The 24,502-nt window shown below is 18.1% G+C and overlaps 5 protein-coding genes and 1 non-coding gene across 6 annotated transcripts; 3 read left to right on the forward strand and 3 right to left on the reverse strand.

The window, feature by feature from the left end:
* Positions 1 to 2,129: 2,129 nt before the first annotated feature.
* On the forward strand, positions 2,130 to 3,407 carry PRELSG_0011000 (conserved Plasmodium protein, unknown function; the record flags this gene model as incomplete). Its single annotated transcript, XM_028677223.1, has 1 exon — positions 2,130 to 3,407. The coding sequence occupies one exon, from the start codon at positions 2,130 to 2,132 to the stop codon at positions 3,405 to 3,407; it is 1,278 nt and encodes a 425-aa protein (XP_028531302.1).
* A 1,929-nt stretch (positions 3,408 to 5,336) lies between these two features.
* PRELSG_0011100 (conserved Plasmodium protein, unknown function) lies at positions 5,337 to 8,741 on the reverse strand (the record flags this gene model as incomplete). Its single annotated transcript, XM_028677234.1, has 1 exon — positions 5,337 to 8,741. The coding sequence occupies one exon, from the start codon at positions 8,739 to 8,741 to the stop codon at positions 5,337 to 5,339; it is 3,405 nt and encodes a 1,134-aa protein (XP_028531303.1).
* A 1,992-nt stretch (positions 8,742 to 10,733) lies between these two features.
* Positions 10,734 to 12,487, reverse strand: PRELSG_0011200 (conserved Plasmodium protein, unknown function; the record flags this gene model as incomplete). Its single annotated transcript, XM_028677245.1, has 3 exons — positions 10,734 to 10,837; positions 11,030 to 11,083; positions 11,257 to 12,487. 3 exons carry the CDS (start codon positions 12,485 to 12,487, stop codon positions 10,734 to 10,736), a joined length of 1,389 nt encoding a protein of 462 aa, XP_028531304.1.
* Positions 12,488 to 13,922: 1,435 nt separating this feature from the next.
* Positions 13,923 to 14,035, reverse strand: PRELSG_0011300. Its single transcript, XR_003699248.1, has one exon. It is a non-coding gene; the product is annotated as a small nucleolar RNA snoR14 (small nucleolar RNA).
* Positions 14,036 to 15,769: 1,734 nt separating this feature from the next.
* PIGM (GPI mannosyltransferase I, putative) lies at positions 15,770 to 18,230 on the forward strand (the record flags this gene model as incomplete). Its single annotated transcript, XM_028677256.1, has 8 exons — positions 15,770 to 16,575; positions 16,690 to 16,807; positions 17,007 to 17,105; positions 17,182 to 17,223; positions 17,580 to 17,639; positions 17,763 to 17,813; positions 17,932 to 17,991; positions 18,132 to 18,230. 8 exons carry the CDS (start codon positions 15,770 to 15,772, stop codon positions 18,228 to 18,230), a joined length of 1,335 nt encoding a protein of 444 aa, XP_028531305.1.
* A 1,465-nt stretch (positions 18,231 to 19,695) lies between these two features.
* PRELSG_0011500 (kinesin-like protein, putative) lies at positions 19,696 to 24,378 on the forward strand (the record flags this gene model as incomplete). The annotated part of the gene is made up of 3 exons (XM_028677267.1): positions 19,696 to 19,818; positions 19,914 to 20,121; positions 20,321 to 24,378. 3 exons carry the CDS (start codon positions 19,696 to 19,698, stop codon positions 24,376 to 24,378), a joined length of 4,389 nt encoding a protein of 1,462 aa, XP_028531306.1.
* Between the last annotated feature and the right edge of the window lie 124 nt (positions 24,379 to 24,502).

The following is a 24,502-nucleotide window of genomic DNA, read 5'->3' on the forward strand; positions in this document are numbered from 1 at the left end:
TTATTGATATTCATAAATTAGAAAAAAAAAAAAATTTTATTAATTAAAAAAATATTTAATTCCACAAGCCTTTTTTTTTAAAATTATATTTTCCAATTTTTCTATAATATCCCTAATTTTTTAGTGGTTATATATAATTATATATTTTAGAACAAATTTTATATAAACATATGTTTTAGTATTATTCTATTCATATACAACTAGAATGAAAACTATCATTTTTATTAAAATTTTGCAACTTTGGATATAGAAATTTTTTATATTTAATTATTTTATTCAATAATATATTTTTCATAAAATTCACTTAAATATATATGAGGATTAGATAAATTTTATATATCTTAGGTAAAAATATTTATTTGAAAGAATTTTAAATATTTGTTCCTTTAAAACATTACTAATTCATATCATATAATATTTCTGTAGTAATTAAGAAAAAAAAATAATAATAAATTATAAGTTATGGCAATTTTTAATAAAATTTGATATATTTTTTATTTTGTTCAATTTATATAGAGATTATACCAATATAATGATAATATTATTATTAAAAAGAAAAAATTATAATATAATCAACTTTTATACGCTTCATAATATTTAATTGAAGTAAATATTTATATTCCCTATTCATTCATATATTTATTCTGGTTATATTAATTTAAATAATTCAGATAAAGTAATTCTATTAACAAGAAGGATTTATATTTTTTTTATTATACTCTCCTAATTAGCTTCTTAAAGTATAAAAATGCTTGTATCTATTAAGAAATATGTAGTATAAAATACTGATAATTAAAAATTTTGTAAAAATAACTTTTCAAGAAATTTCTGATCACTTTTTAGAACGTTTCTTTTATTATGTATGAAATGAATATGCATATATTTTGCAGTATTTTGTAAATACATTACCATTTTCTAAATATATAATACCCCCAAAAGAGAAAAAAAAAATATATGAAATTCATGTAAAAGAACTATATTTTAAAGAAAATCATATAGGAGATAAACTATTTATTATGTCTATTTAATGATACTGAAAATTTTACTTTAATCATATAGAGCTGAAGTAAAAATTTTAAGTATATTTTCTCATCATCTAAAATTAAAAGCATGCGTCATATTTGAAAATGTAAGGATTGAAAATAATGAAGATTCCAAGAGATACAATGAAGTAGCATACTAATATGAAAAAGAGAAATCTATAATTTAAAATTATTTTAAAAATATTCTAAAAAGAATTACGAAAAAAGAAATTATTAACATAATTAATTAATTAAATTAACACAGTTTTGCATTATATATAAAAAAACATAATAATAAATATATCATAATAAACTTTTATTTTTATAAAAATTATGATTTACTTTATAAACTAATAAAAAAAAATTTTTTTTTGTCTCTATTAGCTACTTTTTTCTATCTGATTTTTCTGACTTTCTCAGAATAAAATTTTACATTTTCAATTATAACACATTTAATTCTTTTTATTAATTTCATATTAATATGAAATTTATAAATTTAAAATTAATGAAATATAATAACTTAATTCATATATATAACATTTAATTTTTTATTTAAATAATTAATGTAATATCTTAATTATTTTAAAATATTAAAATCATATAAATATTTATAATTCACTAAAGTACCCTAAAGTTTTTCTAAAGGTTTTATTTTTTATAAAAAAATATGGAAAATTTCGATGTAATAAAATTAAAGGATTTGAATTGATAGAAACGAAATAAAATACTGAATATGTGAAGTTTTGTTCTTTAAAATTTTATATTCAACAAAAAAAAAAAAAATAATATAAATTAAATAAAATAAAATGTTAAAATATTGAAAAAAGGGCTAAAAATTAATTAAAAAAAAAGTATAAAAAAATTATCATAAATTAAAAATGGATAAATTACTTTAAAAAAAAAAAATGAAAGTAAGTAAAAAATTGTTTATAAATTATCAAGAATAATTTGTAATAATGATGAATAAGAATTTCTTTTCAAAATATTATAGTGAATTATAAATTATAAATTATAAATGAATAAGCATTGAGAAAAATTCTTTTTTTTTTATTTTTTCTTTATTAAAAATTAAAAATATATTTATAGAAATAATGTATTTATATAAATATGCTGAGGCTTCAAAACATTAATAGAATAAATCACGTTCATCGAAATCTATTAAATGAAGAAAAAAATAAAATAAACGTTTGTGTAAATGAGTATAAGGATATCATATGGAATAATAATAGTAAAACTTGCAAGAACAAATATAAAAATATCAATAACCTACATAACATCATTAAAAGTAGTATATTAAAAAATTATAAAAATGTTTATTTTTATAAAAATTTGTTAAGAGTTGCTGAAAATAGAAAAAATGATTTTAGCTTGCATCAAATAAATATAATTATAAAATCATTGATAAAAGCGAAAATATATAGATATTCGTTATTTAATTCTTTTGAAATACCCATTTTAAAATATATAAATTATTTAAATACCCTAATTAATGATACGAAAAATAACAATAATTTAAAATATATTAATGAATTATATAAAAATCTACATCTAAATGAAGAAAGATATAAATCCAATAAAGAGTGTAACTTAAATTCTTGTATTATTTCTGATCAATTTAATATTTTGGTTGATATTTTTAAAAGTTATAATTACATAAATTATAAGTATGATTATTTTTATGAAACATTATTTTTCTTTTTAACTAAAAATTATATGTATTTGAATAATGGAAAAAGGTTATTAGATATATGGATGATTTATTTAAATAGATTTTTATGTAATGATGTAATATTTCTACAAAACCGAAATAATCTTTTTAATATTAATCAAGTTCACACTTTAAGGAAAAACAAAAATTTCAAATTTTTTAGGTTGTATAGACACAAATATACGTATAACATAAAAATGAAAACAGTTTATAATTACACTATTATATCTAAGAAAAAAGTAAATAAAATAGGAAAAAAAACATGTTATAGTAGTATTTTTTGCAAAAATAATATTTTTAGTATTTGTAAATATGTAACAATGATTATTCTGAGAAATGAAAAATTATTTAGATATAAAAATAAAAATATTAATAAAATTAAAAGTTTTTACATATCTAATGGATATATGTATAAAATAAGGAATTCAAATATAATAATGAGTAATTTATCAGTAAAATATCTAATTAAAATTAATTTTATTAATAACCTTGCTTTTTTAAAAAAAAACTATTTTCCTAATGAATTATTAAATAATATTAATTTTCTTCAAAAATTATCAACTTCTTTATCTGAATTTAATATGAAATCTATTCTTTTTAATATATATATAAAAAAAGTAAAGAAACTTAATGAAGCTAGCAAAACAAATAACAATTTTTTAATTGAAAAAAAATAGTAATTATATTTATAAAGGAAAAAGTATTTATTATTACTTTTATTATTTAATATATATATATATATACAAATTTTTCTTTTTAGGTTAATATTAAATTTCCTAATGATGAAAAAAATGGTGTATTTTTCATATTCTAACTATTAAAAAAGAAAAAAATTATATTTTGTTTTGTTTTTTTAAAAATATATATTTTTATTATGATAGTAATTCAAAAAAAAATTATTAGCAAAAAGATTTATTTTCATTCTTTTTATTTTAATAAATTAACGTTTATAAAATTCAGTTTTAATATATATATTTAAATTGTCAAAATATAAGTTTCATAAAATTTTATACGAAAATATAAAATAAAAATTAAAATAAATAATTATTTCATGGAATTATTCCATTGTCTAACATATATGACTAGAGAAAATACATATGGATATATACTCAAAAATTTTAGTAACTAAGATTTTAAACATATAATTAGTGATTAAGAGACGATATAAAAAATAATTTTTATTAACTTAAAAGATAATTAATTCGAATCAAATGTGAATCTTAATATATTGAAATATTATATTAAATATAAAGCAATTGAGGTAGATTAATATTGAATAATTTTAGCAAAAATCCATTTTATTAATGTAAAATATATATGCCCAATTATATATGACTAACCACTGATAATCAAAAGAAATTGAGTTTTACAATTATAGAAGAGATAAATTATTTTTTATAAAAAATTATAGAAATTATAAAAAAAAAAACGTTTGTTTAAATACATGAAAAATGAAATTTTTATTAGTGTTACTAACATTTATAGCTTTGAAAGATTATTTTCTTTAAGGGTTTAATTGTTTCTTATGTATTTCAATAAAGGAAAGTGCAAAACAAAATTCCTAGTTAAAATAAATTTGTCATATTATATTATTTAAAATTTTTTCTTAATTGGAATTAAATTACTTTTTTTTCTTTCTAAATAGATTTAATAATTTGTAATTTTTATATATATTAAATTTATTTAAGACATACAAAATTATTACATTATATATTTTTATAGTGAATTTAAATAATAATATTCTAATAGTGAAAAGAAAATTTAAATACAAAAAAGAATTCAAATAAAAGTCCAAAAAAAAAATTTTTTTTTCTTTTTTTTTTTTTATAATATTTAAAATAAAAATTAATATATTAATCATAAATTTTACAAGAAAATATATTTTATATAAGTAATATCTTATGAACAAATATAATGGTGAAGCAAAAATAAAGTAATTAAAATTATAATTAATAAAATTAATAGTACAAAAAAAATTTATATTTAAATATTAAAATAGACAAAGACAATTATAATAAAGATAAATATAATAGAAATATTAATATAAATAATTCATTTTAAAACTTTAAAATGGATTATATAGAAAAAAAAAAAAAAAAAGAGAAACAAATAAAATTAGAAAGATAATTGTCTTTAAGAAAAATATAGAGCATACTAAATATTTAATGATATAAAAATGATTTAGTATTATTTTGATTTTTAACAATCATAAGATTTTTTTTTTTAATATAAATAAAAGCAATTTATATTATTTATAGAAAAAATATATTTGTAATTTTTTATTATACTTTAAAATTTAAAATATCTAATTACAAAAGTTTTTATTTCTAATTTTTTTATATTGTGTAATGAAAAAATTAAAAAAATTAATTTTATTTTTCATTATAAATCAATTAAAACAAAAAAGTAAATTATAATATTATTAAAGAAGTATAAAAATTAAACAAAATAAAACAATTTAAAACAATATAAAATAAAACACTATTTAACTAAACAATATGATATAAGTTGATAAAGTTTAGAATTACATAAAATAATTTAATAAAATATTATTAAATAACGTATAATTTATATATAAATATGTAGAACGTATATATATTTTTGTACTATTTTTCCTTTAAAATTCTATTTAATCTATCTTGTTCAATTAATTTTAAACATTTTTCTGCTGTTTTTCTGCGAACTCTTTGATTTGATGCTTCTCTTTCTGGTAATTTTATATCTGCTTGATTTCTTATATTTTCATTTTCGTTATATTTGGTATTTTTTTTTTCATTACAACCAAGGTTTTGATTAGGAATAGATGAATTATCAGTTAAATTATTATTATAATCATTTTGTTGTTTTCCTATACAAAGATCTAAAGAGATGGAATAATCATTCATAAAGCTGCTATTATTATTTATGAAACTATCAGCCGAACTACTTTTATAATTTAAATGGTCATCTAAATATTTTGAATTTTCTTTTATATCTTCATTTGTATATAAATTATTTTTATAAACATTATATTCCTCGTTAAAATAATCGTTCTGTGTCTTTTCTAAAAACTCGGATACTTCTTGGACATTTATTAAATCATTTTTTATTTGTTCAATATATTTATTTTCGTTACACTTGTTATCAAATGTATTTTTCGAGTAATTTTGTTCAAAAGGTGATTGAGAAGACATATGCTCTTCATTGTTTTCGTTTTTTGTATTTGTATTGTTAGTGTAAGAATACCTTTGAATTTTTTCAATGTTTAGCATATTTTCATAAGTATTAGAATCCCTTGGGTTTATTTCATTTATTAATTTTTTATCTTGAATTTGATTATTCAATTCATTTATTATATTGTTATCTTCATGTCTAGAATCTAAGTTGTGTGTGTCTATATCAGCTTTTGTTGTATTCATCAAATTATCATTTATATTGTTATAAAATTTAAAATAGTCACTGCAATTTGTGTAATTATTATTACTAATACTGCTTATTATACTATCGTAATCTTTATTGTTATTAACATTATTTATATCTAAATTGTTCTTTTTTAATAAATCGAATAAATACGCATTTTGCTTCTGCTTAAAATTTATTAACTGAATTAACTTTTGATATTGTAGTGTTTGGGATTTTAAGCGATAATTCAAATTATTATTTAATTTTATATGAAATGATAAGTCTTTTTCCAATTCTTTTTGTTTTTTTTCTAATTTCGATATCTCTTTATTCATATTTTTATAAATATTATCATCTGAATCACTTTCTGCTTTAATTATGAAGTTTGAATTTTCATCATATTCATCGTATAAGCTGTCTCTCATTTGAGAGCTTAAAATATGTGGACTTACATCTAGAATAGCAAAATTATTGGGAAAAAAATTTTGTTTGAAAGGAATATCAGTAAATCCTCCCCATGAATAAATAACATAATCTTTTGCAAAACATTTTAAGCAAGCTTTAGCCGTAAAATCATCAATATAATGAAATTTTTTTGTTTCAAAAGAATATAAAGCTGATGGCATTTTTTCTATATACTTATAATTATACTCTTCTCCTCCAATAATAAATATATAGTCATTTATATTAACTATTGAATGATAAGCTCTATTTTCATTTAAGCAATCTACATAAACAGGTAACAATGACCAAATCCAACTATTTCCATTTTTTTGTAACAAAAACAATCTACTAGTATTTGTTTTACTTCTCATTTTCCCTCCATATAAAATTAAATTATTTTTTTTTTTTTTTTTATCGTACCATATACAAGTTGAATGAAAATATCTACCTAGCGGATTAATAGATGTATATTCTATTTCTTCCCATGTAAAATATATAAATTCTTTTTTTTTTTTTTTTTTTTTTTTACATTTTTCTATATTTAATACCCACAGATCATTTTTACAATGCAAATTTTCTACGTCACATATTTTCTCATTCCCACCAAATAAAATTAAGTATGGATATAAAAAGTCTAAAGTATGACCATATCTACTATTTGGCTTATTTCCAATAATTTTTATTTGTATCCATTTTCTTTTTATTTCTTCAGATATATATGTATTCGTAACTCCGTATATACCATCAGATGATGATGAGCTTAAAGCACTTTTTGTTGGATTACATAAATTCTTACATGTATTACTATAATTATCAGAAACGCTTTTATTATGCAAAAAGGATGAATTAGATAAACAAGATGAGCATGAAGATGAGGTTGAATAGGATGAAGATAATGTATCTGATGTTGAACATAAATATGATGAAGAATCAGACGATGAAGAGTATCTTAATTTCTTCTTATTAATTAAATTATTTTGTGATATATTATATTTTTCACTTTCCTCTTTTTTTTTAATTTCTTTCTCTCTTTTTTCATATTCGTTATTAAAAAATCCCTTTTCTGATTCACATAAACTAAAATTCTGATTATTCAATTCTATTGAATTAGCAAATTTTTTAGTTAAGTCATTGCCACCTTTTTGAATTATTTTTTCTGGACTATCCTTTGCTATATCTTCTCTTAAATTATCATCATCTTTTTTTATTGTTTTTTTTTTTAAATTTTTAAAATCTTTTTTAATTACCTTTTTATATAAACTACTTATTTTATTTTCTTCTTTTAAATTATTGTAAATATAATATTTATCATATTCACTGTTATAACATTTTTTATTAGTTTCATTATTTATATTAAGTTCTTCCTCATTATAACCATTATTTATTTCACCATTATCCTCATATTCATCTTCTTCATCATAATTATTATCATCACCACTACTTTCACAATTACTGTTTGTGTCCTTTCTCTGCTTAATTTGTTTTTCACCTTTATCATCGAAAGAAATATGACTTAAATTTAAAGCATATAACGAATCATCAGCTAAAAGATTATTATTAACTTTTCCTCCATGAATAAATAAAAATACTCCATTTAATCCTAAATTGACAATGCAAGATGCGTGAAAAGCTCTTGGAGGTGGTACATTATATGTATGGATGTTCTCCCAACTATTAAAATTTTTTTCTTCACATATATATATATCATTATATGTTTTATTTAAATAATTTTCAATACTCATAGATTTATAATTAATATAATTATTCTCTTTTTCATAATATATACATCCTCTGTTCATTAAATATTCATTAGTGTAATTTTTTATGAAATCATCCTCTATTGATCCACCACCAAATATGATTATTTTATACTTCCCATGAATATATTTATTTCTATTGTTTTTAAAATTATTTTTATTGTTCTTTGGAGTATCTTCATTTTTTATATTCTTATCAAAGTCATTTTCAAATTCTTTTTCATCAGTATCTTCACTTTTTTTTTCACTTTCACTTTCTTTATCTTTTTTTAATCCATTGGAATTATCTATATCATCATATTCTTCTTCATTTATATCATATGAATTTAATTCATAATAAAAATGTAATGAATGACCTACTCTTCCTGTTGGCTTATTTATATTTTCGTTTTTATTCCAGTTATCATTGCAAATTAATGTTAATGACATGCTTAAAAAAAGAAGGAAAACAAAATTGATTTTTTAATTTTTTCATAATTACATAAGAATAAAAAAAATATATATTTTTTTTTTTTTTCTTTTTTAAATAAAAAAACAAAAATTACGAAGTTTAAACTGACGAAATAAAAAAAAAAAAGAAAATGTGAAAATTATAATTATAATTATAATTATTATTTAAAAATAAAAGCTAAAACTAAACAAAAGTAATTTATATAAAAGCACTTAGAAAAAGAATTGTTTAAACTAATTTTTTAAATTTTATATATTTGTACAATTTTTTTTTTTTCTCTCAAAAAAAACATTTTTTTCTTAATAACCATTGTAATTAAAATTTTTTTTTTCATTATTACATCTCTATTTAGATCTTATAAATTATTTATATTTGAAAAAAAAAAAAAAGAAAAAAAAAAATGATGAAATTAACTCAGAACCATAAATGTTGTACTATATGTATGTAAATATCATAAAAATTAAAAAATAATATTTCTGCATTGAATCAAAAGAATAATTTTTTATTTAAAATATATTTAATCAGATATACTTTATATATATTGAAAAGAAATAATTTTAGGTTATTTGTATTTTTATGTTTAAAAACTATAGATATATATATTTTTTTCTTTTTTATTTATGCTTATTAAACATTTAAACTAAGTATATCATATAAGCAAATTTTAATTGCTTACTATATTTTATAAAAGAAAAAGGAAAAAAATATAATAGGAAAAGCAAAATCTTAAATATAAATATTTTAACTTTTATTTACTTTATAAATTTAAGTTTTTACTTAGAAAAAAAAATCTATAATATTATATATATATATATATGTAAAGAAAAATAAAGCAAAAACAAAAATTGAAGTTTTATAATGTTGGATATGAATTTTTTAAATATATTAAATTAAAATTTCTTACTATTTAAAAAAATATAAGGTTTAATGAACAGCAAAAAATTATTGTAAGTTTTTAAAAATTTAAAAAAAAAAATATAAGTTTCAGAAAGTTGAAATGTATATATAGATTTAATAAATGTGTTAAATAATAAATTCATATGTAGAAATATAAATAAAAATTTATCTGAAGATATAAATTTAGTAAAAGATGTATTTAAAAGTATATTATTAAATATACCATTCAAAATATAAATTGAATAAAATTTTAGTAAAAAATTAATAATTAAATTAAAGTATTTAAAATTTAATAAAATAAGACTTAATTTCATTCTAAATAAATTTTAGAAATTAAAAAGAAGTGTATAAATAAATGAAAGAAAAAAAAAAAGTGCAAAAAAAAGAGGAATAAATTTAAAAAAATATTTCAAATATTTAATTTTGTTTTCTAAAAAAAAGATAAGTATTTCGTTTTCAAAGAAAAGAAATATTTTATAACTTTTTTATTTTTTATTTTTTTTTTCTTCTAACATTTTTTGTAAATTTTTTTTTAAATTATAATTAATTTTAAAATAAAAATGCAATTTAAAAGTAATAAAAAAAAAAAAAAAGATTTTATGTGGAAACTTGGATATCAATAGTACATGCATTATTAAAGGGAATACTTTTTAAAAATATTAAGGAACATTTTTTGTTACAATTTAGTTATATATGTAGAATTAAAAAAATAGAATTAAATATTTATGTTATCATAATAAAATATTTAAATTGTACTTAAAATTTCTTTATTTTTGTTATGTTTTTAAAAAAGGCTTTTTTAATCATAAATGTGTACATAACAATATATCTTATAGATAAAATAACATATTTACATAAAGATCCTTTGTTACATAAATATATATATGTATACTTATACTAAAAAATTAAAAAAAATTTAATCAAAAGCATAAAAGTTCCTATTTGTTTATTAATAAAACATTAATATTACTAAATGATTTATAAAAGAATGAAGACGAAAAATTCAATTTATTAAAAAAAGAAAAAAAAAAAAAAACATTTGAATTTTATGTTATTACAATTTATAATTATAATTAAATATTTGAGTATGTTTTAATAATGCTTATAAAATATCTATTATGCTGAAAATTTGTTATATTCCAAATATGAAGTTCGTCCTCATAGGGAGCATATTCACCTATAAAAAAATAATATAAAAATGTATATATATATATATATAAAATTGATTAAAAAATATAAATATATACTTAAAAATATTTTATCTTATAATTTATCATAAAAAAGGATAGATAATGCTTATATAGAAATAAAAATATGAAAAAATAATAAATTTACAAAATAAATATAAAATTAATAAATGTAAAATTACCAAAAAGCATTAAACCTTTGTTATCATACTCATAATTTGGATTTAATAACCATCCTTTGAAAAAAATAAAAGTAAAAAACAATATAATAAAATAACAATGTTGCATATCTCATATATTATAAATTCATAATAGTAAAGATATAATAATATAAAAAATATAATTAAAAAGAATGAAAGGGTAATTAATGTATATATAAAAAATAATTTTATTTAATTTTTTGTAATACCTGAATAAAATTCTCTTATTTTCAAAGTGTAATAAACGGATAATTTTGATGGTGAAATAAAGATAAAATTAAGAAAACTGTTATTTTCATATTGTACTATATAATAAAAATTTGATTGTTCATCATAAGCTAGGTGTATAGGAGGAAATAAAGAAAACTCTGATTTATTTTTCATATAGTCTACGTATTCAATTATATCCTTATTTTCTGATGCCAAATCTATTATAGTTAAATAATAATTTATTTTAAATTTCAATGTATTATTATGTGCTTTGTTACTATACTTATTATAAATGTTTTTTTCTTCATTTTCTTCATTTTCTTCATTTGATTCTATCTTATTTTCTTTTATTTCGTTATTTATATTTTTATCATTAGTATGTATGTAATGTTGTATAAATAATAATCTAAAATTAACTGCATCTATTGTTGCAATTTGATTTAATAAATTACCACAAAAATGAGTCACTATTTCCACATCTTTAGTTTTAGTATTTTCATTAAAAGTTTCATTATTTAATAAATTAAATTGAATAAATTCATCTATACTTGATACCTTAGAACTAGCTAAAATAACGTAACAATAATTATTAATTAGAAATATATCAGGATTTTTCATAGTATTCACGTGACAAGAATAAGATAAGTTTATAAAGTTGTAACATTTATTTTTTTTTAATTGAACAAATACAAAAAAACAAAAACTACTTTGTTCTTCATTACAACTTTGAATTTTCATATTCTTGAATAAAGATTTATCTATCAATACAGTATTAATTTTCGCACATGAATCATCTGAATAACTTTTGTTGGCACATATAGAATTTTTATTTTTATTATCTGGCAATGCAAAAATGTAGAAATTATTATTTTTTTCATTTATTCTAACAGATAAATTTTCAAAATTATGTAAAACATTATCATATCCTTCTACTTGTAAAACGTAATTATCAATGTACGTTATACTAGGCAAAATTTTTCTATTGGGAGATATATATTTTATGGAATTATATTTTAAAAAGCTAATTTCTCTTATATACCCAAATAAAAAGTCCTTACTATAATTTTCACTTTGCCTCAAATTAACTTTACTTCTATTTTTCATTTCATCCTCTTCTTCTTTTTCTTTTCGTAAAATCAATAAAAGGATAAACAAAAATAAAAGAGTTATAAAACATTTACAACAAGATCTTCGCTCACTATCAAGTCTTTCACCACTCTGAGATATCATAATAGGACATTTATATATACCTACACAATTTTATACAAATTAAAAAAAAAAAAAAGAAAGAAAAGGAAATGAATTAGGAAAAATCACATTAAAAACGTAAGATATATTTAACATGATTTTTCATTTTTCCTTTATAAATGTAAATAAAAATACATCATAAACAAAACAAAAAAAAAAAAGAAGGAAAAAAAAAAAATATTTCTCATTAAAATGCTATTATATAAAATTATAAAAAGAATAATATTTTATATTTAATAACAACGATCGTTCTATTAAACTCCCTTTAATATCATATTTTACAATTTTTTTTTAATTTTTATATTTATGTATACATATATTTATATAACCAACTAATTTTCATTTCTTTTAGTGAAAAATTAATTTGTTTTTACTTTTTTTTTTTTTAATTTTAAAAAAAGATAAATGATATAAAAGAACATTTGAAATGATTTATTCATATAGATAATTTTAAAATATTTAATTTTATCTCGTTTTATTAATGAAAAAAAAAAAAAACTTTAATAATTTATATATTAAGGAGAATGGATTTACTTAATTTTTCTTATTTTATTTATTTTTTTTTTATTAATAATGTAAAAATCTAAATTTTTAGTGAAAATAATAAAATAACATTTTTTTTTTCTTTTTATACGAATATATATATTTATGAACATTATCAATGTATTTTTTCCAAATCATTTATTTATAACATAATGAAATGTCTATTATATGATTAATCTTTTTTTCTTTTTTAGATTAATTATAATTATTAAATATATATAATTTTAAAATTAATATATTAATAAAAAAAAAAAGAGAAAATGAAAAAAATTATTATTGTGCTACTTTATTTAATACTACTACCTCTTTCACATTTTGATAATGTATATATTAATTAAAAATCTTAGATAAAAATATTAAAAAAAATATATATTTTAAAGTATATTTATCTTATTATACTAATATATATAAATGAAAAGTTTCAAGTAAAATAACTAAAATTTATTTATATATATATAATATTTTTTATACCCTAAAACATGTGTATTTCATTTTAATTTTATTATTTACTAAATCATTTATAAAACACTATTCATACAATTTAAAGTAATAATATTCTAAAAATAATATATGAACTTTTTTGTTTTCCTATTTTCCAATTTTATATTTGAATAAAAAGAAAAGTTTTTCTGTATTTTCATTTATATTCATAAAATACTTAAGATTAGCATTATTTTTGGTTCTAATTAAAAAAGTGTTCTCCTGTTATCACAAATATAAAAAAATTTATAAAAATTCTTATTAAACATTTTTTTATTTTACCTTAATTTTATATTAAAAAAAATAAATAAAATAATATTAATATTAATAAGAATAAAAAATTTTACTTTGTTTATTTACTTTTTTTTTTTAAATTAAATAAATATTTTTTAAAATTTGTCAGTGAGAAGATTAAGCCATCATATTATGATTAAAAAGATTAATTTTTTCAAAAAAAAAAAATTAAACTTTTGGCCCTTTATCAGTAAGTAATTATCATCATTCAAAATTTAAAAAATATTTAAATAAGAAATTCTTAAATGGTTATAATTTATATAGTAAATATATATTCAGAATTATATAATAAAATGTATATTGTTTATAAGAATTGTTTTATATTGTAATAAGATTAATATTTAATGTTTTACTACAATAACAAAATTATAATCCTATAACAGTGTTAATTTACAAATGCAAATTATGTTCACTAAAAAAAAAAAAAAAATCATATTAAATAAAATTCTCTTTTATATAAATTTGTATAAGAATTAAAAAAAAATGTTCATATTTTCCAAATATTAATTACATGTATCTTAAAAGAAAAATTTAAAGAATAATAAAACATAAAAAAAAGTAAAAAAGTAATATCTGTATAGTGATGAAAAAAATATAATGAAAAAAAAATTTTTATTTTAAAATAAATTTCTTTCATTAAAAAAAAAAATAGATATTAGCATAATTACATAAAAAAAATACTTTTAATATTTTAAAAAGTTATTTTTATATATCATATATGTTAATATTATTAAATTTATAAACTTTAAGAAAAATCTTTAAAAATTTTGCTAAAATACAATATATGTAATAAATAGTTTTAAAACTTTATTATTATATATCTCTTCTTTTTGCTTTATAATGGAAAAAATAAAACTAATGTAAAAATAACAAGAAAAATTACAAGTTTTATTTAAAGAAATTAAAAAAAAAACATTTTAAAAATTTAAATTTAATACAAGTAATTGTTTTATTTATTATAAAATTACTACATAGTGGTAGTATAATTTGTTTAATTTGTAAAAATATTTTGTTTCTTAAGTATTACATAACACAAAAAAAAAAAATTAATAATTTAGATCATCAAACATTTTCATTAAATTATGTTAAATATATATATATATTATTTCTAAATAGAAGAAAATTTTCTTTTGAAAGAATACATTATAATTAGCATATGTGCTTTAAAATTAAATATACAGCATAATATAATAATAATTTATAATAAATGAATTAAATTTTATTTTTTTTCTATGTACCATTTTTATTCTTAAGATTTTACACTATTGAATTTTTTATCTAAGAATTAAATATAATACGTTTACTGGAATAAGTTTTCTTAAAACCCTGCAATTATTGGAATTTTTTCATTCTTAACCTATTTAAAATTAAGTATAATTTAAAAAAAAAAAAAAAAAATTAAAATTCATGCTTACGAATAATTATTATAAAAATATTAAATATTACATTTTCCAGTTTTTTTTTTTTTTTTTTTTTTTTTGCCGTATTGTTATAATACAAAGTTCATATTTTTTTATAAATATTATAAGAAATTCGTAATTTCCATAGAAATATTTTCAATTTTAACAAAAAATAAAATAAAAGACTTTTTAAAATTACAAAATGTTTTATTCTCTCTGACATACATATTTTTTTTTTCTTTTAAATGTATAATATAATAAAGACAGTCTTATTAATTCTGAATTTTTATATTTTTCCTATTTTTGTTTTTATTACTTTGTTTTTCCTTATTTTCGCAAAAATTATTTGTATGTGAATATTTATGGATAAAAGCATGATTAAATATCTGAAACTTATTTATTTCATATTTATAGCAATGAATTTCATTTTTATATGAAACGTTTATAGTACATACATATTTATGAATACGAATTTTTTTTTCTTTTAGATTTAAGTAGAATGTTTATAATAATATAGCATTATTGTAAAGATTATTTAATTTTTAAAATGTCTTTTATAGAAAAACAATTTCAATTTAACATAAAAAATAAAAGAAAGTACAAAGAAATCAATATAAATTTTTTAACAAGAATAATATATTTTCTAGGAATATTACTTCGTATTATAATATATTACTATGGATCATGGCAAGATAATAATTTAAATGTTAAATTTACAGATATTGATTATTATGTTTTTTCTGATGCAGCAAAATATGTATTAAGTAACAGATCTCCTTATGAAAGATATACCTATAGATATACTCCAATATTAGCATACTTAATGCTACCAAATTTTTTCATTCATTTTTCTTTTGGAAAAATTTTGTTTTCATCAATAGATTTTCTTGTTAGTATTCTTATAGTTAAAATTATAAAAATTAAATATCCTGACTGTAAAAATTATATATATTATGTTTCATTATGGATTTTAAATCCTTTTGTTATTGTTATTTCTATTAGAGGTAATGCTGATTGTATACCTTGCTTATTAGTTCTAATAACAGTATTTTTTATTTACCAAAAAAAAATTTTTTTATCTTCTATTTTTTATGGATTGGCTGTTAATTTTAAAATATATCCAATTATTTATTCTCTTCCTTTAATGCTATATTTAAATAAGAACTATTTACCTAGAGAAAAAGTTTTCTATTTAAAAAAAAAAAACGATTCGTTGTTAAATTACATAATAAATGTATTTTATATTATATTTCAGTTCTTTGTTGAATTATTTAAATTAAACTATAATCAATTAGTATTTTCTTTATGCAGCTTATTCACTTTTTTAATTTTAAATATAATTTTTTATACAATGTAAGAATTATTTTTTTTTCTATATAAACATAGCTTTCCTGATATTATATATTTTTTTTTTTTTTTTTTTTTTGCACATATATATTTTTTTCTATTTTAATTTTTTTATACCAGATATGGATATGAATTTTTATATGAGTCTTATATTTATCATCTAGTTAGACGTGATCATAGGCATAATTTTTCCCTTTTTTTCTATATAATGTATTTAAGTATTGAAAAAAGCTCAAGGGTAATAATATAAAAAGTATATTTAATTTTTTATTATCTTTTCTTTAACCTATAAAGTTAAATTGTTTATAATTCATTATAACTAATATTTATTTTTAACTAATTTTATTTATTTATGAAATATGTTTTTCTCAAGAAATATGTATATATAATTTTTTTTTTTTTTTTATCTTATTATAATATGAAATTTTTTTTTATAGATCATACCCCTAATAACATTTTTACCTCAAACGATTTTAATAGGTATACTCGGCATGAAATATGCAAAAACAAATTTGGATTTATCCATGTTTTTACAAGTATATTATTATTAAAAATTAATTTTACTTTTATATTAAAATATTCAAATAAAAATCATTTTAATATTTTTATAAGACAGTAGTTTTCATTGCTATGAATAAAGTTTGCACATCTCAGGTAAATATAAGCGAGACTTTTATTAACATATCAAATTCAAAGAAATACACAAATTTAACTTTTGTATATATGTTATATATTTTATATGTTTCATAATAAACCAAATTAAATATATATCTTATCTTGCTCATATAATAAAAAAAAAATTATATTTAATATAAGCATTTATTGCAACTAATATATTTACATAGAAATAATTTATTAATAAGATAAAAAAATTTTCATAACTCTTATTTTTTTAATTGAAAAAAAAAAAAACAATATTAAAAGAATAAAAAATTCCATATAATATGCTTTGTATTTTTTACTATTTTTGTTTATTTCATTAAAACATTTTAATTTTAATTATTTTTCAGTATTTTATATGGTGTATTCCATTTATACCAATTATACTTTGTTCCATAACTTTAGATAGGGTAATTAATATATAAATGAGAAATATACACAACTATATATATTATAAAGAAACATTTTTAGGTTTACAAATATAGTTATTTAATATATATATATAATATTATTTTTCTATTATATATTTTCAGAAAAATATTATTATTATTACTTTTGCAATCGTTTTGTTTACGTTGACAAAGGTTAAAAAAAAATGAAGTATAATTGAAGTTTTTACTTTTATTTTTTCTATTTTTTTCTTTTTAAAATTTAAGTTTATAGTGTAAATTCAATTAATTTTTTATTTCTTTATTTATATAGAGTCATTGGTTGCTATGGGCATATTATCTTGAATTTAAAGGATATAATTCATTTTTGCAAGTATGTATTTAATTTCTTTTCAATATTTTTTAAATTATATATGTATAATATTAAAATTATAAAAAATTCTTATTATTATCCTTATTATATTTTAATTATTTTTTTTTTTTTTTTTTTAAATCATATACAAATATTTATAGTTATTTTGTTCATCTATTTTATTTATTATATCTGAAATGACTCTATGCTGGGTTTTTATGTATGTGCATCATAAGGAGCAGAAGATAAAAAAAAATTAACAAAATAACATTTTTTATTAAATATATATTTTTTTTTCCCTCATAAAAAAAATTAATATGCACCTTTAATATAAAGAAAATTAAACTTTTTAATTATAAATATTTTCAATAAATCTTAAAAATATAAGTATTAAAATTTATTCATATTTTTCATTTTTCCTTTTTTTAACACTGCAAATTTAATTCCTACAAGAATGAAGTGAATAAATAAGTTATTCTTAACATACCATATTCCATTATAAAAATAATTATATTTTTTTAATAATATATTATTAAAAAATTTATTCTAGCTGAATAAGACTTAAAAAAAAAAAAAACCTTACACGCTCAATAACTTAATAATTATATTTCTTTAAAGCAACAATATATAATTTGTTAAATAAAGGAAAAAAAAATATTAATAAATTATATGGATTAAAATTGTCTAATTTTTATTTTTTTTTTTTTTTTTGATTAAAACTTTTTACTGTCTTATATAATTTTTTTTTTTCTTTTATTAATAGCTTATATGTTATCATTACAGATTTATTCTGAACAAAAAATATAGTATTTGTCAGGTATTATTAACATTTAAAAAAAAAAATTAATGCATGTTTTTTTTTTTTGGTTTTTTTTTTTTTTTTAATTTGTTTATTTTTTTAATTCATATTCTTTTTAATGTATTAATATTTTTTATGAATACAAAGCTAAATAAAGTTTTCATTTTTAAACCTTAAAAAAAAGATCATGCTTTTTTTTTTTTTTCTTAATTCACTATTATAGACATGTTTTGCTTATTTGTGTAACACTATTAAATGCTACAACGTTGCACACGTAATCTATACTTATATTTTTTATGAAATAAATAAAAAAAAATAAAATAAAATGAAAAAGAATGATATAATTGTATGTATTTTAATGCTTTATAAATTTCCAGTGTATAACAATAAAAAAGTATCTTAAAGTTTATTTTTATTTTAAAAGATTTTTAATTTAAATTCAATTTTACGTGAAAATTTTTACTATAATTAAGTAAAATTAAATAAAAAGAATCAATTTTTAGTTATTAAATAACAATTTTGTATTTTCTTAATTCTATCATTTTTATAATATATTTATTATAAATAAAGAAAGAAAAATATTATATTAAAATGTTTATATAGGCATCGCATAAATATCAAATTAAATATTTATCTTTTTCTTTTTATTCTTTTTTTTTTATTATATTTCTTTTTTTTTTTTTTCTTTGCACATTAAATATATAATTCTACTTATTTTATTTCTTGTTTTACGGAAGTTACAAACTTTCAAAGATGTCAATTCAAAGAAGCACAATTTTTTTTTTTTTGAAAATTGAATGTAAATAATAATTCTTAATTTTTTGTGATAAAGTATAATTGTATCTTATTTTATTCTGTTATATACATTTGCATGCATCTATTATATTTCATGAAATTTTTTTTTTTTACACTTTTTTTTCTACAAAATGGATTTGAATAAAAATGAAGATAAAAATAAAATAAATTTGGGTGAATTACAAGTTGAATCTTCCTCTAAAGAGGAAGCAATCAGAGTTTGCACTCGTATAAGGCCTCTATTTGAAAAAGAAGTATGTCTTAGAATATTTATATTTTTTTTATATACAACTGCATTTATTTCTAAAGTTGATCGTTATATATATAAATATTAATATTTTTATTTTAGGTTAATAGGGGACACTTAAAAGCTTGGAAAATGAATAAAACGGATATGCATTTAATAATTGAACCACCTTCTATGACAGAAATGTTAAATGCACGAGATCCAAGAAAAGGAAATAAAAAGGAAGTTAAAAAGAATGTGGAAAAAACAGAGGGGCAAAAAGCCGTTATACAACGCTATTATGCTTTTGATAGATGTTTTGATGATTTTGGTAATTTACAAAATTATGAAATTAAAAGAAATATATAATACTTTAATGATCTTGCTATATTTATTTATATATGCTCTTTATATTTTAGAAATATATTCGCGAATAATTTTTTAATATAATAGTCCATAAAATTTTATTTTATTTATTAATTTGTTTTGCTTTATTTTTTTTTATTTATTCTATTTTTTTTTTTATTTAGTTGGTAATGAAGAAGTGTATAAACATTTAGCAAGAGATATTATCCTTGATACATTTAAGGGTATAAATGGCTGTATTCTTGCATATGGTCAAACGGGATCTGGAAAGACACATAGTGTTATGGGTGTTCCCGCTGATCCAGGTATGTTACCTAGATCACTGGCAGAATTTTTTAATGGTATTGAAAATCCTTCAACATTAAATGAAGATAATATAAGTGTCAAAAGTAATGATTCTGATAATAATACAAAAGAATTTTTAATGAGTGTGACATATTTGGAGGTCTATATGGAACGAGTGAACGATTTACTACAAGAGGGATACAGAGGAGGAGCAGCTGAAAACTTAGATGTAAAAGAGGATCCAAAGAGAGGATTTGTAGTAATAGGAATCCATGAAGAAACTGTAACATCAATAGATGAAGTCATGCTTTTAGTTGCAAAGGCTGAACAGAGAAGGCATATTGCTCAAACAAACTTTAATGAAACATCTTCTAGATCACACACAATATTTACAGTTATTTTAGAATCTAATAAAGTATTAAATGATGGTACTTCTATTAATAAAAGAGGTGAACTTAAAATAGTAGATCTAGCAGGAAATGAAAGAGCTGGAAGGGCATCTGAAGGAGTAGAAAATGCGAAAACTGTGTTAGAAGAAGGAAAAGCAATAAATAAAAGTTTATTTGTTTTAAGTGAAGTTATTTCAAAGTTATCGAAAAGGGCTCAAGCTATAGCTACTGGTGATGAAAAAAAGATTAAAAAAATTCAAGAAGATTTAGTTTTTATTCCATGGAGAGATTCTAAACTAACAAGAATTTTAAGCAAAAGTTTAGGGGGAAATTGTCGTGCATCTGTTATTGTTGCTGTACATCCTTCTCATTTATATCTGGATACATCTTTTTCTACCTTACGTTTTGCTTTAAAATGCAAAACAATAAAAAAAAAAATAGAGGTAAATTACTTATCACCAGAACAATCTGTTATTATGCAACAAAAAGAATTAATAGCTAAATTACAAAATCAATTAAAGCATTTAGCAACATCCAAAAATGTTGATGCACAACTACTTGGGGGTGATAAAAAGTACGTGAGTTCTAGAAGACCAGAAGAAGATGAAAAAATTTTGGCTTTAAAAAATGAATTAGAAGAAAAAGTTAAAAAGTTTCAGAATTTTATTTTAAAATCAGAGTTTCACGTAAACTCAAACAATTATAGAACACTAAGATCAATTGATGCAAACACTGAAAAATCACTAAAATATTCAATGACGATTTCTCCTAATATGAAAAGTGAATTTAACTGGCTAAGATCGTTTGATACACATGAATATGATGCTAAGTGGGATGGAATAGAAAAGTATGAGGATCATAACGCTCAAGAAAAGTTCAGTATATCTAAAGCTATGGATTACCTAAAAAATAAATCTCCATATAAACTAAATTCTTCGGAAATTAGTGACGTTTTGTCAAATGACTCTCAAAAAGATGATTCGATTTCTTTGAATTATTATAACGAATTGGATGAATTAGAAAAATTAGAAAAAAATGAATTAAATAAAAGACAAAAAAAAGAAAAAGGAGACACAAATAATAAAATATCTAATAAAGAATATGATGAATTAAGTAAGTTAAATTTTATGAAAAATCCTCATTTAAATGAAAATGAAGAAATCGAATTTAAAGGAAAAGAATCTAGCAAAATTAAAAAAAAAGTTAAAAAAAATAATAATTTTGATAATAAAGATGTTGTACCATTTAAGAAAAATGATAAACTAAAAATGAAAAATAAATCTACCAAATTAAAAAAAAAAAAAAATAAAAAATATAAGAAAGAAATTCTTGACAAACATACTATGCAAAAAAGAATAGAAGAAGAAACGGATCATGTGTCTTTATCAACTTATAAAGATGAGGACAATATAGTAAAAGAAGTTGACAAAAACTTATATGATACGAACTTTCCCGAAACTGATTCTCCAAGCTTACCTCAACAGAAAGAACAAGATAATAATAAAAAACGAACATCTATAATTTCAAATCTAAAAGAAAAAATTGAAGAGGATTTAAAAAAAAAAAAAAAAATTATTAGTAGAAATGTTGAGCTAAATAAACAAATAAAATTTATTATGAAGTTAATGCAGAAGGTGGGTTTATCTGCAATTTTAACTGGGACAGTTCCTCCTGGTAGAAATATAGAAAATGTTTTAAAATTACAAGAAAGCTTGAAAGATGATCTAAAACTATATGAAAATAAGAAATCACTTGGAATATTAAATGGAAAAACTAATAACGAAGATATTTGCAATGATTATTCTAAAAATGACAATGATATTGAATCTTTATTAAATTATACATTGGATGACGGAAATGAAGCAGAATACGCTGAAACTATATCACATGTGTTTATAAATGAAATGTTTTTTTCCTTTATACTTAGAATACAACAAAAAAATTCTAATGATGAATCTTTAAAAAACATAGAAGAATCACTGAAAAATGAAGATAATTCTTATGATTTATCAAAAAAAGCATTAGAAGATATCTTAGGGTACTCAATAGTAAATAAGATAGATAAAATTGAAGAAATAAATCCTATAAAAAACATAAAAGATGAAAAAAATAAAAATGTAATTGATTCAATTTTAAATATGCTTACTCCTTGGGAACAAAAAATTTTAGCACTATTATATGAACAACAAAAAATGAGACAAAATGTTCAAAAGATGAAAGAAAAATTTTCACAACGTATTCAAAATATTAACAGTTTTATCAAAAAAATTTTAATTGACAAGATTGAAGTTGAAAAACACATTAATAGAGTTTTAAAAACAATGGAAACGTATAAAAATGATTTGATAAAGACATCTGATGTTGATTCCAATTTTAAATTTGCCGGTTTAATGAAAAAACTTGAAGAAATGTCCATTTCATTGGCAGAAAAGACTAGAGATTTTAATGTACTAGCAGATTTTCATTTAAATTTAAGGAAAATAGTTGAACATAAGGATAATTTAATTAAAGAATTACAAGAAGAAAATAGATTATTTTACCTTGTTCCAAAGTATAATGAATTACTACAGGATTTAAACGAACAAGATAATGAGCAAGCCAAGGAGTTAAAGAAGGAATTTCTTTTAATGTATGGGCGTTTGATGCTTGTTAAAAAAAAGCTGCAAGAAAAGGAAGTTATAGAGAATGATATGAGAAATTTAAATATAAAAATATACACAGAGTTAGTAGAATCAATATCTGTCATAAAGAATTTGGAATCTCAAAATAAATTCTTAGAGTTTAAATTAAATATGGAAAATAAAAAAAATATGGAAAAAATTAAAAAATTATTAAACGAAAAGCAAAAGCTTAACAAAGTAATAAATGAAATGGATAAAATACTTGAAAAAGCAAATATAGATACTAGTGACTTGAAAGATGAAATACTTGAAAATTATAATGCTTCTAACACTAATACGGAATGTGAAGATGATGAATATGAAAAAGAACTAAAAGAAAATGTAGAAAAGGGAAAAAAAAAAGCAAAAGATGAAAATTTAAAGAAAAAAAAGGAATTAAATGAAAATGTTCATAAAGAGAAAACTCAAAAAAAAAAAAAAATTAAAAAAGTAGATTTAAATTTAAACAAGAAGAAAAATACAAAAGTTCCTATAGAAAAAAATAATTTAAATGATTTAAATGAAGATAACTTAAATTCAAATTTGTCCGAAAAGCAAAAAAAGTTAGTAACTAATAAAAAAAAAAAAATTCCTGATAATATTAAAAAAAAAAATATAAAAAAGAAAAAAAAAATGGACGGTCATTTGGAGGGAGATAAAAGTCTAAATAAATTAGACATTGGTGTTAAAAAAAAAAAAAGATTGAAAGAAAAAAAAATAGATCTATTAGAAAATTTAAAAAAAGATAGCAAAAAGGAAAATTTGGAAACTGTATTATCAGAAGGTTACGAAAATCAATTAGAACGTAATGATATTTCTGCCACTGATTATGAAACTAATGAAGTCCGTCATATATTAAATATGGAAATTGAAAAAAAAACTAGATGAAACTTCAATTTTAGTCAACATACAAAGATATTTTAGTAAATAGCATAAACAAAAAAAAAAAAAATAAGATAAAAACATTAAAGAACAAAAAAAAAAGTTTGTAATAATATATATAATAATAAGA

Source organism: Plasmodium relictum (assembly GCF_900005765.1).
Source record: "Plasmodium relictum strain SGS1 genome assembly, contig: PRELSG_00_v1_95, whole genome shotgun sequence".
NCBI lineage: Eukaryota > Apicomplexa > Aconoidasida > Haemosporida > Plasmodiidae > Plasmodium > Plasmodium relictum.